Consider the following 15,503-nt stretch of genomic DNA (forward strand, 5'->3'; position numbering starts at 1 on the left):
TAGAAGATGAACCATCAATATTATCTATTGAATGCAGGAGCAGGCTTGAGGGTCCTGCTCCTATTTAATAAATCCTATTTTGATTTTATAAATGTAATCTCCATTATTTACAGATTTACAGATTATGGCTGTATGCTGCATATAAGAAACATTCACTTCCTTCCTGATGGGCGATCTATTGTGGACACTGTTGGAGGAAATTGTTTCAAGATTTTGCAAAGAGGGCAGAAAGATGGATATTATATTGCCAATATTGAATACTTGAAAGATATTAAGGTAAATATCATTTTCAGTTCTTAAACCTTACACAGATTACAGGTGGAGTATAGCAGATCTCCATTAGTTGTAATGAACAGAAAATATAGTAGGCCACTGAGCTCTGCACTTTGAACTTTTGAGGTATGTTCTCAATGGACAAAACTTTACACCAGAAGTGTAGCTATGCAAATTTCCCTCTTAACTATCATGATAAATAATTTTGCATGCCTTTTGAGTTTTAAGAAGTACTTTGGTGTATTGGTATGGTCAAGCATGGACTTGTCCGATGAGATGAAAGCATACATAGAAAATAGGAGCTGGAGTAGGCCATCCGACCCTTCAAACCTGCTCCGCCATTCATTATGATCATGGCTGATCTTCAAATTTAATACCCTGAACCCGCCTCTCTTTCTCTTCTCTCTCTCTCTCTCTCTCTCTCTCTCTCTCTCTCTCTTCCCCCCCCCCCCCCCCCCCCCCTCCCCAAAAACCAAAATCCCTATAGCCCCGAAAGCTATATCTAATTCCGTCTTGAAATCACACAACGTTTTGGCCTCAACTACTTTCTGTGACAGTGAATTCCATATATTCACCACTCTGGGTGAAAAAAATCTCTCCTCCCCATTGTCTGCACCTTCTTCTGAAACTGTGACCCTTAGTTCTGGACTCTCCCACCATCTGGAACATTCTTTCTGAATCTACCCTGTCTAATCCTGTTAGAATTTTATAAGTTTCTATAAGATTCCCTTCTCCCTCTTCTAAACTCCAATGAATGTAATCCTAAGCGACTAAGTGTCTCATAGGACAGTCCCACTATCCCAGCCTGGTAAACCTTTGTGCACTCCCTCCAAAGCAAGACCATCCTTCCTCATATAAGGACACCAAAACTGCACTCATTTTGGCCTTATCAATGCCCTATACAATTGCAGTAAAACATCCCTATTGCTATACTCCAATTCTCTTGCTATGAAGGTCAACATACCATTTTCCTTCTTTATTGCCTGATGTATCTACACGCTTGCTTTTAATAACTGATGCCAGAGGACACCAAGGACTCGCTGAGTATCCACCCCTCTCAATTTGCACCCATTCAAATAATAATTTGCTGCCTTATTTTTACTACATTGATCCACATTTTACTGCATCTGCCATGCATATGCCCACTCAGCCTGTCCAAATCCTGCTGAAGTATCTCTACATCCTCCTCACCGCTCACCCTCCTAACCAAATTTGTATCATCTGTAGATTAGGACATAATACATTTAGTTCCTTCATCCAAATCATTAATATATAATGTGAACAGTTGTGGTCCTGGCACAGATCCCTAGGGTACCCCTCTAGTCACTGCCTGCCAATCAGTAAAAGACCCATTTATTCAACTATTTGCTTCCAGTCTGCTAACCAGCTTTCTATCCATCTCTTATGGTAACACGGTGGATAGCACAGTTCCTTCACAGCTCCAGGGTCCCAGGTTCGATTTCCAGCTTGGGCCACTATCTGTGCGGTGTCTGCACATTCTCCACGTGTCTGCGTGGGTTTCCTCCGGGTGCTTCGGTTTCCTCCCACAATCCAAAGATGTGCGGGTTAGGTGAATTTGCCATGCTAAATTGCCTTTTATGTCCAAGAAGGTTGGGTGGGGTTATTGGGTTATGGGCTAGTTCCCTGGTCTATAGTTCCCTGGTTTCTCTCTATCTTTCTTTTTGAATAACAGACTTTACATTAGCTGCCCTCCCATCTGTAGGAACTGTTCCATAATCTAACAAAGTTTGGAAAATGACCACCATAGATCCACTATTTCTAGAGCCACTTCCTCCATTCTCTGGGATGAGGATTATCAGGCCCTGGAGATTTATCTGCCTTGAACCCCATAAATTTCCCCAAAACCATTTCTTTACTAATACTGATTTCCATCAGCTCCTCATTAAAACTTGTGTTTCTCAGAACTTCCAGTACATTATTCATGTCTTCCTTTGTGAAGACAAAAGCAAAGTAGGAATTTAGTTCCTCAGCCGTTTCTTTTTGACTGTAAAGAGCCCACATTCGTCTTTGTCAATCTTTTTCTCTTTACATACCTATAGAAACATTTACAGTGAATTTTCATATTCCCTGCTAGCTTACTTTCATGTGCTCCCAATCTTCAAGTCTCTGGCGTTTTTATATTTTTCTTTTTTAAAGCATACACTATTTGTATGCTTCTCTAATTTCCCTTGTAAGTCATGGTTTGGCCACAGTTCCCTTTCCACTCTTGTGCCAAATGGGATTAAACAACTTTGGTTCCTTGAATGTCTGTCCACTGTCCTTTCAGGAATTTTTCCAGGCCACCGTAGCCAACTCATGCCTCGTACCATCATTGTTACCTTTATTGAGATTCAGGACCCTAGTCTCTGAATCAGCTACCTCACTGTCCACCTTGATAAAGAGTTCTATCATATTATGGTCACTCATCCCCAAAGTTCTCTCACAACTAGATTGCCAACTAATCCTTTCTCATTGCACAATACCCAGTCCAAGATGTCATTTTCCCTCATTGGTTTCTCAACGTATCTACCAAGAAATTCCTCTGTTGTACTGTGACTAATTTAACTCGCCCAATCTATATACAGATTAAAGTCGCCCATAATCACAGATGTTCCTTTATCACATGCATCTCTGATTTCCTGCCTAATGCTATTCCCAACATTACCACTACAGTTTGGTGTTCTGTATACCACACAAAAATGTTTTTTGCCCCTTGGGTTTCTAAACTCGACCCATACAAATTTCACATAGTCTGTGCTAATATCTTTCCTCAATTTTGTATCAACAATGCAACTACCTTTTCCTTTCTGTCTGTCCTTCCTAAACATTGAATAGCCCTTGATGTTTAGTTCCATCCATGGTCACCTTGGAGCCATGTCTCTATAATCCCAACTGGATCATACTCCTTTACATCTATATCTATCTGTGTAACTAATTCATTTTCCAACAAGTTATCTGAGCTTCCCAGACCAAGAGCAAATCAGATTGGAAATCCAGGCAAGCAGTTCTCAATAGGAGCAACATCTATTTGTGCAATGTTGCTATTGTGTGTACTAGCCACAGGATAACCTGCAGCAACTTGCCAAGGCTTTGGAAACACCTCCCAAACTCTCATCCTGGCAGTAGAAGAGCAGCTGGTTAAATGGGAATACCTAGCACTCGCTGACCTCACTTGGGCATATTCACCATTTCCTCTTCACTAGATCTAAATCCTAGTGCTCCTATCTAAAGCATTGTTGGAGCACTGTCACACACAGATTGCAATAGTTCCAATGAACATCAGTTTGGAGCAACTGATCATGAACAATAATTGCATCACATCCACATTCCAAGAAAGAATTTAAACAACCAGTTGGCATTCTTTTTTCAGTTTCTAAAATGTGTTTATTTTCTTCTAGCAATGTTGGTGATATTGGCAAGAATACAATTTGTTCAATTTGCTTTTGAGAAGGTATTGATGTGCTCTTAATGTATGATATCATTCCCTCTGTGCCGAGATTCAACCAGACCGTTAGTTTGAATTTAATTTTGTTTATTTTCCCTATAGTTTCCTTGTACTGTAATATTGTCAGTATTTGCTCAAGTGGTTATTCATGTAACTTGCTGTATCTTTGCTGTTATCAAATTTCATAAATATTTTCCAGTGTGGCATATTGACTGGAACACAGACTGTTTAACAAGATTTGTTGCTGTTAGTTCTTTGAAAGTCAGTGTTCAAATATAAATCCTTATTGGTTTTCAGGTTACAGGAGAGGAGTTAGATAAACTTGTGGATCTTCATGATGAAGTACATGCACAAGCTTGCAGATGGTTTCAAAACTTGAAGAGTAGATTTCACATTCAAATCCTTCAGCATTTTGGACCAATGCCAGAGAGAGAATCAGATTTGCAGGTATTACAACTGTCATAAAATCATACTTAATTTCCTTGATATGGACACCAAGATGAATAATATTGTACTTAAGTATTGTCCACATATAAGCCACAATGAATTGTGGGCTCTTCAAATTCTTACCCTTTGTACACCAAGTGTGATGCACCATTCTACTTTCCAAGAGAAAGGGAATCCACAGAGCAAGAATTGAGCAAGTTTTGGAGGACACAAGGCACCTTTCATATGCAATGAATTTGGATTGGATTAGATGTGTTTATTGTCACGTGTACCGAGGTACAGTGAAAAGTATTTTTCTGCGTGCAGCTCGAACAGATCATTTAGTACTTCAAAATTTAAAAAAAAACATAATTGGGCAACATAAGGCATTGGATGAAGCGTACAGGGGTGTAGTGTTAATGAGGTCAGTCCATAAAAGAGTATTTTAGGAGTCTGGTAACAGCGAGGAAGAAGCTGTTTTTGAGTCTGTTCGTGCGTGTTCTCAGACTTTTGTATTTCCTGCCCGATGGAAGAAGTTGGAAGAGTGAGTAAATCGGGTGAAAGCGGTCTTTGGTTATACTGCCCGCTTTCCCAAGGAAGCGGGAGGTGTAGATAGTCAAGGTTAGGAGGCGGGTTCATGTGATGGACTGGGCGGTGTTCACAGCTCTCTAAAGTTTATTTCGGTCATGGGCCAAGCAGTTCCCATATCAGGCTGTGATGCAGCCCGATAGGATGCTTTCCATGATACACCTGTAAAAGTTGGTAAGAGTCAGTGTGGACATGCCGAATTGCCTTAGTTTCCTGAGGAAGTAACGGCGCTGTTGTGCATTCTTGGTAGGAGCATCGACGTGGGTGGACCAGGACAGAATTTTGGAGATGTGCACCCCTAGGAATTTGAAACTGCTAACCATCTCCACCTCTGCCCCGTTGATGCTGATAGAGGTGTGTACAGTACTTTGCTTCCTGAAGTCAGTGACCAGCTCTTCAGTTTTGCTGACATTGAGGGAGAGATTGTTGTCGCTGCACCACTCCACTAGGTTCTCTATCTCCCTCTTGTATTCTGACACGTCGTTATTCAAGATCCGGCCCACTATGGCCAAGTCGTTAGCAAACTTGTAGATCGAGTTGGAACCAAATTTTGCCACGCAGTTATGTGTGTATAGGGAGTATAGTAGGGGGCGAAGTACGCAGCCATGCGGGCTCCGGTATTGAGGACTATCGTGGAGGATGTGATGTTGTTTGTTTTTACTGATTGTGGTCTGTGTCAGAAAGTCGAGGATCCAGTTGCAGAGTGAGGAGCCAAGTCCTAGATTTTGGAGCTTTGATATGAGCTTGGCTGGGATTATGCTGTTGAAGGCGTAGCTGTAGTCAATAAATAGGAGTCTGATGTAGGAGTCCTTGTGTGTAGGGTCAGGGAGATGGTGTCTGCTGTGGGCCGGTTGCGGCAGTATGTGAATTGCAGTGGATCTAGGCATCCTGGGAATATGGAGTTGATGTGCTTCATGACCAACCTCTCGAAGCACTGTTATGATTGATGTCAGGGCCACCGAACGGTAGTCATTGAGGTACGTTGCCTGGTTGCCCTTACCGGTATGATGGTGATCATCAGGGCAGCACGGTGGTGCAGTGGTTAGCACTTGCGCCTCACGCACCCAGGTTCAATCCCGCTCTGGGTCACTGTCCGTGTGGATTTTGCATATTCTCCCCTGTGTTTGCGTGGGTTTTTCCCCCATAACCCGAAGATGTGCAGGGTAGGTGGATTGGCCACGCCAAATTGCCCCTTCATTGGAAAAAATGAATTGGGTACTCTTTTTTTTTAAATAAATGTTTTAAATGACTCTTACATTTTTTTTTTAAATGATGGAGGTCGTCTTGAAACAGGTGGGGACCTTGGAATGGAGGAGGGAGAGGTTGAAGATGTCTGCAAACACATCTGCCACCTGGTCCGCGCAGTATCTGAATGCATGACCAGGGACCCCGGCCGGACCCATCGCCTTCTGAGGGTTCACTTTCAGGAAAGCCCATCTGACTTTGAAAGTTGTGACTGTGGGTATGGGTGTATCCGGGGCTGCTGAAGCAGTTGACAGCGGATTGATGGTTTCCTGCTCAAACCGAGCATAGAATGCATTGAGTTCATTGGGGAGGGGTGCGCTGCTGCCAGAGATGCTGTTCGGCTTCGCTTAGTCCGTTATTTTGTTTAGGCCTTGTCACAACCGACGACAGTCTGTAACGCTAGTCTGCGCCTCTAGCTTGGTCTGATATTGTCTCTTGGCATTCCTGGTTGGCTTTGCGGAAGTCTGGATTTTTTGTATAGGTCCGGGTCGCCTGTCTTGAACGCATCAGACCTGTCCTTCAGTGGGAAATCAATTGGCCGATTCAGCCATGGTTTCCGGTTGGAGAACGTACGTACTGCTTTCTTTGGCATGCAGCCATCCACACATTTGCTGATGAAGTCCGTGACATACTTGTTTATGTTGGTCGCGGAGTTCTTAAGTATGGACCAGTCATTGTCTCCAAGCAGTCACGAAGGAACTCTTCTGTTTCCTCAGATCAGCACTGCATGACCTTCTTAGCCGGATTCTTCTGCTTAAGTTTCAGTGTAAGCCGGAAGAAGGAGCACCGTCTTATGGTCTGATTTCCCAAAGTACGGTTGGGGAATAGAACAGTAGGCGCCCTTGTTTATTGTGTAGCAGTGGTCAAGAGTGTTGCTGCCCGACTTCCAAAGCCGCACGTTTGGCAGCTCCCGCCAGGAACGGACTTTTGGGCACTTTTCAGGGTCCCCAGCGGTACTTTTTCGAAGTTTCCCGATGTTGGAAGGAGTCAGCAACATTTCCCCAGCAGTATATGGCCTGGACCAGGCGAGTAAAAGAAGTGGTAGCAAAACCAAAGCAGGTTCGAGGGAAGAAGCACAAGATGGCGGCGGGCGGAGACCAGGTGGCATGGATGCAGTGGGTGCAGGAGCAGCAGGAGGCTCTTCAGCACTGCTTCAGGGAGCTTAAAGCGGAGCTGCTGGAGCCGATGAAGGCTTCAATTGATAAGCTGCTGGAGACCCAGACGGCCCAGGGGGAGGCGATCCGAGAGGTCCGACAAACGGTCTCCGAAAACGAGGACAAGATCTTGGGCATCGCGGTGAAGGTGGAGGCGTACAAGGCGTTCCATAAAAAATGGCAGGAGAGGTTCGAGGAAATGGAGAACCGTTCGAGGCAGAAAATCTGCGGATCCTGGGCCTTCCGGAGGGGCTGGAGGGGTTGGACGTGGGGGCCTTTGTGGTCATCATGCTAAATTCGCTGATGGGAGCTGGGTCCTTCCAGGGGCCCCTGGAGCTGGAGGGGGCCCACAGAGTATTGAGAAGGCCCAAGCCTAATGAGCCGCCACGGGCGGTGCTGGTGCGGTTCCACCGGTTTGCTGACCAGGAGTGTGTGCTCAGGTGGGCCAAGAAGGAGCGGAGCAGCAGGTGGGAGAACGTGGAGATACGGATCTACCAGGACTGGAGTGCGGAGGTGGCAATGAAGAGGGCCGGGTATAATCGGACGAAGGCGGTGCTACACAGGAAGGGAGTGAAGTTCGGCATGTTGCAGCCGGCGCGTCTGTGGGTCACCTACAAGGACCGTCACTTTTACTTTGAGTCCCCGGAGGAGGCGTGGGCCTTCGTACAGGCTGCCAAATTGGACTCAAACTGAGGGTTGGGTACGGGGGTTTGCGTGTAGCTGTTATATTCTGAGGGGGGCGTTCTCTGTTTATTGTTGGTTCTTTGTTGCTTTTAGGGTGGGTGGGGCACTGTTTTTTGCTTGGGTCTGTCGGATGGGCTCGGGGAGGGGGGCAGACCAGGAGTGTGGGGGGCTGATGGCGGGAAGGGGGGTTGGGGCCCCGCAAGGGGGCCAGGCCGGTAAATGGACCTGCGTCAGAGGAGGTGGGGTTGGGCAGGTGGAAAGCGCGGGCTTCTTCTCGCACTGAGGGTTGAAGGGGGTGGGGCCGGAGCTGGGAAGCACGGGCTTTTTCCCGCGTTGAGAGCGGTAGGGGGAGCAGGAGAACCTGTTGGTGGGCAATGGGGAGGAAGGGAAGCCCCACGCTGGGAGGGGTCGAGGGAGTGGCTGGGGTCAGCAGGAGTGAGCTGACTTACAGGAGTGCAATGGAGGGAGCAATGCAGCTAGCTGGGGGAGGGGGGGGGATTGCTGCTGGAATGGCCAAGAGGAAGCTGGAGCAGGCAGAGGGGGTCGGGATGGGGGTTTGCCGCTGTGGGGAATGGGCCGAGCCGGGGGGCGTGGGCACGTGGCAGGCTGAGGAAGGGTAATGGCTAGATGGAGGGGGGTAGGTAGCCCCCTGATCCGGCTGTTAACCTGGAATGTAAGGGGACTGAATGGGCGGGTCAAACGTGTTTGCCCACCTGAAGGGGTTGAAGGCTGATGTGGTCATGCTTCAGGAGACGCACCTGAAGGTGGCAGATCAGGTTAGATTTCAGAAAAGATGGGTAGGCCAGGTGTTTCATTTGGGGCTGGATGCAAAAAATCGGGGGGTGGTGATCCTGGTGGGAAAGAGGGTGTCGTTCGAGGCGTCGAACGTGTGGCAGACAGTGGCGGGAGGTATGTGATGGTGAGTGGCAAGCTGCAGGGGGAGTGGGTGGTGCTGATCAATGTATACACCCCGAATTGGGACGATGCGGGTTTCATGCGGCGCATGTTGGCCCGGATTCCAGACTTGGAGACGGGGGGCCTGATAATGGGGGGGGATTTCAACACTGCTGGATCCGCCACTGGATCGATCCAGATCCAGGACGGGTAGGAGGCCAGCGGCGGCTAAGGTGCTGAGGGGGTTTATGGATCAGATGGGAGGGGTTGACCCATGGAGGTTTGCGAGACCGAGGGCCAGGGAATTTTCATTCTTCTCCCATGTATTCCCGGATTGATTTTTTTGTTATGAGTAGGGCGCTGATTGCGAGAGTGGAGGATACTGAGTACTCGGTGATAGCCATTTCTGATCATGCCCCGCACTGGGTGGACCTCGAGCTGGGGGAGGAGAGAGACCAGCGCCCGCTTTGGTGCTTAGAGGTGGGGTTGCTGGCAGACGAGGAGGTGGGCGGGCAGGTCCAAGGATGTATTGAGGTACCTGGAGACCAATGACAATGGGGAGGTCCGAGTGGGGACAGTCTGGGAGGCGCTGAAGGCGGTGGTTAGGGGAGAGTTGATCTCCATTCGGGCCCACAAGGAGGGGAGAGAGCAGAGAGAGGGGGAGAGGTTGGTGGGGGAGATGGTGAGGGTGGACAGGAGGTACGCGGAGGCTCCGGAGGAGGGATTGCTGAGGGAGCAGCGTAGTCTCTAGGCTGAATTCGACCTGTTGACCACCAGGAAGGCGGTAGTTCAATGGAGAAAGGCACAGGGGGCAGTGTATGAATATGGGGAAAAGGCGAGCCGGATGCTGGCGCACCAGCTTCGGAAGCGAGATGCGGCTAGGGAGATCGGTGGAGTTATGGATAGGAGAGGGAATGTGGTGCGAAGGGGAGTATGGGGTCTTCAGGGACTTCTACGAGGAACTGTATTGGTCCGAACCCCCAGTGGAGGAGGGGGGGAATGGGGCGTTTTCTGGACTGGCTGAAATTCCCGAGGGTGGAGGAGGGACACGTGGAGGGACTGGGGGCGCCGGGTGGGCTGGAGGAGTTGGTCAAAGGGATAGGGAGTATGCAGCCGAGGAAACCGGGGCCTGATGGGTTCCCGGTCGAATTCTATAAGATGTATGCAGACCTGTTGGGTCTCTGTTGGTTAGGACCTTCAACGAGGCAAGGGAAGGAGGGGCTTTGCCTCCGACAATGTCTCGGGCGCTAATTTCCTTGATCCTTAAGCAGGACAAGGATCCCCTGCAGTGTGGGTCATACAGGCCGATCTCACTCTTAAATGTAGATGCCAAGTTGTTGCCGAAGATTTTAGCCACGAGGATAACCTTGTGCCGCAGGTTATTCACGAGGATCAAACGGGGTTCTTGAAAGGGAGGCAGTTAAATACTAACATACGGAGGCTCTTGAATGTTATAATGATGCCGGCGGTGGAAGGGGAGGCGGAGATAGTGGTGGCGACGGATGCGGAGAAGGCCTTCGATAGGGTAGAGTGGGGGTACTTGTGGGAGGTGCTGAAACGGTTCGGGTTTGGGGAGGGGTTTGTCAGGTGGGTGAGGCTGTTATGAGGCCCCGGTGGCGAGTGTGGCCACAAATAGGAGGAGGGCGGAGTATTTTCGGTTATACCGAGGGATGAGGCAGGGGTGTCCCTTGTCCCCCCTGCTTTTTGCGCTGGCAGTTGAACCCCTGGCCATGGCGTTGAGGGAGTCGAGGAATTACCAATTGGGGATTGGTAAGCTCCCACTAAAAAGGGCGGAGAGGAGCTTCAGGTACTTGGGGGTCCTGGTGGCCAGGAGCTGGGGGGCCTTGCATAAGCTTAACCTCACGAGGCTGGTGGAGCAAATGGAGGAGGAGCTTAAGAGATGGGACATGCTGCCGCTGTCTCTGGCGGGTAGGGTGCAGTCAGCCAAGATGACGGTGCTCCCAAGATTCCTGTTCCAGTGCCTCCCCATCCTTATCCCGAAGGCCGCCTTCAGGCAGGTTAATAGGAGCATTACGGGGTTTGTGTGGGCGCAGGGGACCCCGAGGGTGAGAAGGGTGTTCCTGGAGCGGGGTTGGGATGTTGGGGGGGGGGGCTGGCACTGCCCAACCTCGGTGGGTATTACTGGGCTGCCAACGCAGCGATGGTGCGCAAGTGGGTGATGGAGGGGGAGGGGGCCGCATGGAAGAGGATGGAGATGGCATCCTGTGTGGGCACGAGCCTGGAGGCGCTGGTGACAGCACCGCTGCCGCTCCCTCCAACGAGGTATACCACGAGCCTGGTGGTGGCGGCTACCCTCAAAATAGGGCAATGGAGACGGCACAGGGGGGAGGTGGGGCCTCGATGGGGTCCCCGATACGGGGGAACCAACGGTTTGTCCCGGGGAGAATTGATGGTGGGTTCCTGAGTTGGCACAGGGCAGTTATTAGGAGGTTGGGGATTTGTGTTTGTGGATGGGAAGTTTGCGAGCCTGGGTGAGCTGGAGGAGACGTTCGGGCTCCCCCCGGGGAGCACCTTCAGGTACATGCAGGTAAGGGCATTTGTCAGGCGGCAAGTGGCGGAGTTTCCACTATTGCCGCCGTGCGGGGGTCCAGGACAGGGTGCTCTCGGGGGTGTGTGTTGGAGAGGGGAGGAACTCTGCAACGTACCAAGTGATGCAGGAGGAGGACGAGGCCTCGGTGGAGGAGCTGAAGGGTAAGTGGGAGGAGGAGCTGGGTGAGGAGATCGAGATGGGGACGTGGGCGAATGCCCTAGGGAGCGTGAACTCCTCCTCTTGCGCGAGGCTCAGCCTCATACAATTTAAGGTGCTGCATAGGTGTCACATGACCGGGGCAAGGATGAGCCAGTTTTTTGGGAGTGAGGACAGGTGTGTTAGGTGCTCAGGGAGACCAGCAAACCATGCCTATATGTTCTGGGCATGCCCAGCGCTGGAGGAATTTTGGGAGGGCGTAGCGAGGACAGTGTCGAGGGTGGTAGGATCCAGGGTCAAACTGGGCTGTGGGCTCACAATATTTGGGGTTGCAGATGAGCCGGGAGTGCAGGAGGCGAAAGAAGCCGGCATTCTGGCCTTTGCGTCCGTGGTAGCCCGGCGGAGGATTATTCTTCAGTGGAAGGATGCAAGACCCCCAAGTGTGGAGGCCTGGATCAACGATATGGCGGGGTTTATTAAATTGGAGAGGGTGAAATTTTCCCTAAGGGGATCGGTGCAGGGGTTCTTTAGGAGGTGGCAACCATTCCTAGATTACCTGGCAGAACGGTAGAAAAAGGCCAGGAACCGGGGGAGGGAAGCGCGTCTCTTTGTGTTGAAGGGGCGTGTATATTTGTTCATTGTAGATGACGGGTGTTAATTTATCTCTTTTTTTGTATATATGGGGGGTGGGGGTTTGTTGTTTCTTTTTCCTATTATATTTTGTTATTGATATTTTGTGAAAATTTGAATAAATTTTTTTTTTAAAGTGTTGCTGCGCTTGGTGGGGCAGATGTGTTGGTGGAATTGTGGCAGTACACTCTTAAGGTTGGCCTTTTGAAGTCCCCAGCCATGCTGATCAAGGCCTCTGGGTGTTCTGTTTTGTTGTTGTTTATAACTCTGCACAATTCGTCCAGCGCCGCCTTCACTTCTGCCTGATAGTTTGAGCTAGCATATTGAGATAGCATATTGAGATGCAAGAAGCAGCACGGTCTCGAATGAATTGCAAAATATGCTATAACAGAAGAAAAACCTCACCGTATTTATTTCCTACCAGGAAGGGATAAACCATACTGTATTCCAAACTATTTATGTGAATTTTGAATAGGCAGAAATGCCATGATTTCTGTACTTAGTTTTGAAGTTGTACTGATTACTTGAACTACCTGAATTTTGCTATGACATGGGTAGCCATAAGGAGACTTTTGAATGTGTGACGGCAGATGAAGCAAGATGGAGGAATTTAGAAAGGAAACTGCTAGATGACAGAGCTGTGATGGCTAAAAGCTGTGCATAGGTAGTGAAGTAGTGGTGGTAGAGTAGGGATGCACAGTATTCCAGATTAGAATGGATGATTAAGTTACATTTTTATGGCACTTTATTTTATTTTTCCAATTAGGGGCAATTTAGCATGGCCAATCCACCTACCACATCTTTGGGTTGTGTGGGGTGAGACTCATGCAGACACAGGGAGAATGTGCAAACACCACACGGACAGTGACCCAGGGCCAGGATCGAACCTGGGCCCTTGGTGCTGTGAGGCAGCAGTGCTAACCACTGCCACCCACATTGTTATGGCATTCTATGTGTCATCATAAACATTGTTAATATAAGCTCTATTTTAAGTTCAAAGACATATGGAGTTTTGAAATACTGGGACTTATGTAAGCTTGAGTTAATGTTGATCAATTAGTAGCCTGAATAAATACAGTTTACCCCTTGGTCAACACCACTAAAACTATTATTGCTGTTTGTTGGTACTTTCCTGTGAAAATTGACTTGTGTGGCCCTATGTTACAACAGTGACCAGACTTTAAAATTACACAATTTGCTGAAAAGCACTTTGCAATGTCCTGAGGTTGTGAAAGCTGCTATGTATATGCAAATGTTTTTCCTTAAAACAGTCTTTGTATTTAGGGCCCTCCAAATGGACCTGCTTGGTGTTGGTGGCTTCTTGCTGTTCTTCCTGTGGATCCCAAATATCAGCTTTCTGTATTGTCTATGACATCCTTGAAGAGCCGCTTAATCAAAATTCAGAAGATTTTGACATACTTCTCCAATGCAAGAGATCAATCTAAGTGACAATCAGCCTGGACTTGCTTCAAGTACCATCCAGTCATGTTTCCAATCATGATTGGACTATTTGCTACTTTTTCATATGCAATGCTAGTTTGAGTGAGATGCAAAGCAAGCATGGTCTTGAATGGAATTGTAAAATATGCTGGAACAGAAGAAAAATCTCACCATATTTATTTCCTATCAAGAAGGGTGATTGTGATAAACCATACTGTACTCCAAGCTATTTCTGTGAAATTTTCAATAGGCAGAAATTCCATGACTTCTGTACTTAGTTTTGAAGTTGTACTGATTACTTTAACTACCTGTGCTAAATGCAGTGAGTTCAGAGCACTACAGATAGAACACAGAACATACAGTGCAGAAGGAGGCCATTTGGTCCATTGAGTCTGCACCGACCCACTTCCACCCTATCCCCGTAACCCAATAACCCCTCCTAACTTTTTGGTCGCTAAGGGCAATTTATCATGGCCAATCCACCTAACCTGCACATCTTTGGACTGTGGGAGGAAACCGGAGCACCCGGAGGAAACCCACGCAGACACGGGGAGACTCCGCACAGACGACCCAGCCAGGAATCGAACCTGGGACCCTGGCGCTGTGCAGCCACAGTGCTATCCACTTGTGCTACCTTGCTGCCCAAGGTAGCATAGCTGCCCAGATATGTTCTGGTCTTTGAGGACTATAATTAGAAATTGAAAACTGCCATCATGATTTGGATTTTTCACTATCTATCTTGAATTGACTGAATTTTGCTAGGATATGGGTGCTGGCAACCCTCCACTATTTGCCAATTGAGAGACTGATGTGCAACAACCTATTTGACCATTGCAGCTATGCAACATGTGCCCTCACTCATTCGCAGCATATGCTCACTTTCCAACAAGAGCCACATTGTTCCCACAACCCTGATCAAAAACTACCAACTCAACATAGAACCAGGGACTTTCTAGACTTATGTGGCTTATTATTACATGGGGGAAATGTTGCATTTAGTCATGAATCCATCAGGCAAGATAGGATTCTAGATTTTCTTAATGCTACATTCTAACTTTTCAATTCTGTGGAATGTTATGTACTGTGCAGTAATCATGTATCATCACAAGATTCTAATTACAGCAAATTGGTGGCCAACCTTAAAACAACTGGAGGTTTTTAGACTTTGAAACTATATCAACTCAAATAAGAGATTACATTTGTCTAATCTATCTGCTGAAAAGTGAACGATAAGCTCTTAGAGTCTGTTTTTGTTTTAAAAAGCAAAATTCTGTACATTTAGTATTGTCATGGTTTGTATCTTTGCTCCATGAATTTGTTTTTTCCTGATTAGGTGCTGGCATTGTGCCAAGTATTGACATCTTCATCTGTAAATTTGTAAAAGGTTTCTACAAAATTCCAGCGTTGGCTTGTATATTTAATTTATTTTTTGAAGAAAATAAAGATCAGAAATAAACATGCATGGTCTAACGTTGTTTGAATAGAATTGAGTCTCTTTTCACTCACCACATTAATTTACTGTTGATCTGCACATAAATTTCAGTTCTATGTTTAATACCCAGTCTGGACTGTATCCTTGAATAGGTCTATTCTCCAGTGCTTGCACCTGTATACTGTATTTTATAAAAATTTGTGCAAGCACTTTTTGGACAATTTCTATTTAACAATTTTTAAAAATATATAGTAATATGTCTGTTAATTCACAACTTATTGTTCAAAAAATTGTAATCTTAAAACCCTGTCCGAAGCAATGCACATCAGTCTTGCATCTAATACTTGTGTAGAGGGTTTGGTGACAAACCAGGAAAACCACTTCTCCAAGCCTATTTGCACAGTCTTGAAGATAGTATTTTTCAATTCTGTGAAATACTATGTACTGTGCAGTAATCACGTGTCATCACAAGAGTCTAATAGGACTGGTTTAGCACAATGGGCTAAACAGCTGGCTTGTAATGCAGAACAAGGCCAGCAGCATGGATTCCATTCCCGTACCGGCCCCTCCAAACAGGAGCCGGAA

At 47.4% G+C, this 15,503-nt stretch overlaps 1 protein-coding gene across 2 annotated transcripts in view; it reads left to right on the plus strand.

Moving 5' to 3' along the window:
• Positions 1-14,961, plus strand: part of lonrf1l (LON peptidase N-terminal domain and ring finger 1, like) — a 75,446-nt gene extending 60,485 nt beyond the window's left edge. For both annotated transcript variants that reach the window (XM_038791124.1, XM_038791125.1), the window contains exons 10-12: positions 114-276; positions 4,016-4,165; positions 13,331-14,961. In XM_038791124.1, the coding sequence (XP_038647052.1) occupies positions 114-276; positions 4,016-4,165; positions 13,331-13,495 (478 nt within the window). In that variant the 3' untranslated portion in view covers positions 13,496-14,961. The remainder of the gene's footprint in view (positions 1-113; positions 277-4,015; positions 4,166-13,330) is intronic.
• The last annotated feature ends 542 nt before the right edge of the window (positions 14,962-15,503 follow it).

The sequence above is a fragment of the Scyliorhinus canicula genome, chromosome 3, assembly GCF_902713615.1.
Source record: "Scyliorhinus canicula chromosome 3, sScyCan1.1, whole genome shotgun sequence".
Taxonomy (NCBI): domain Eukaryota; kingdom Metazoa; phylum Chordata; class Chondrichthyes; order Carcharhiniformes; family Scyliorhinidae; genus Scyliorhinus; species Scyliorhinus canicula.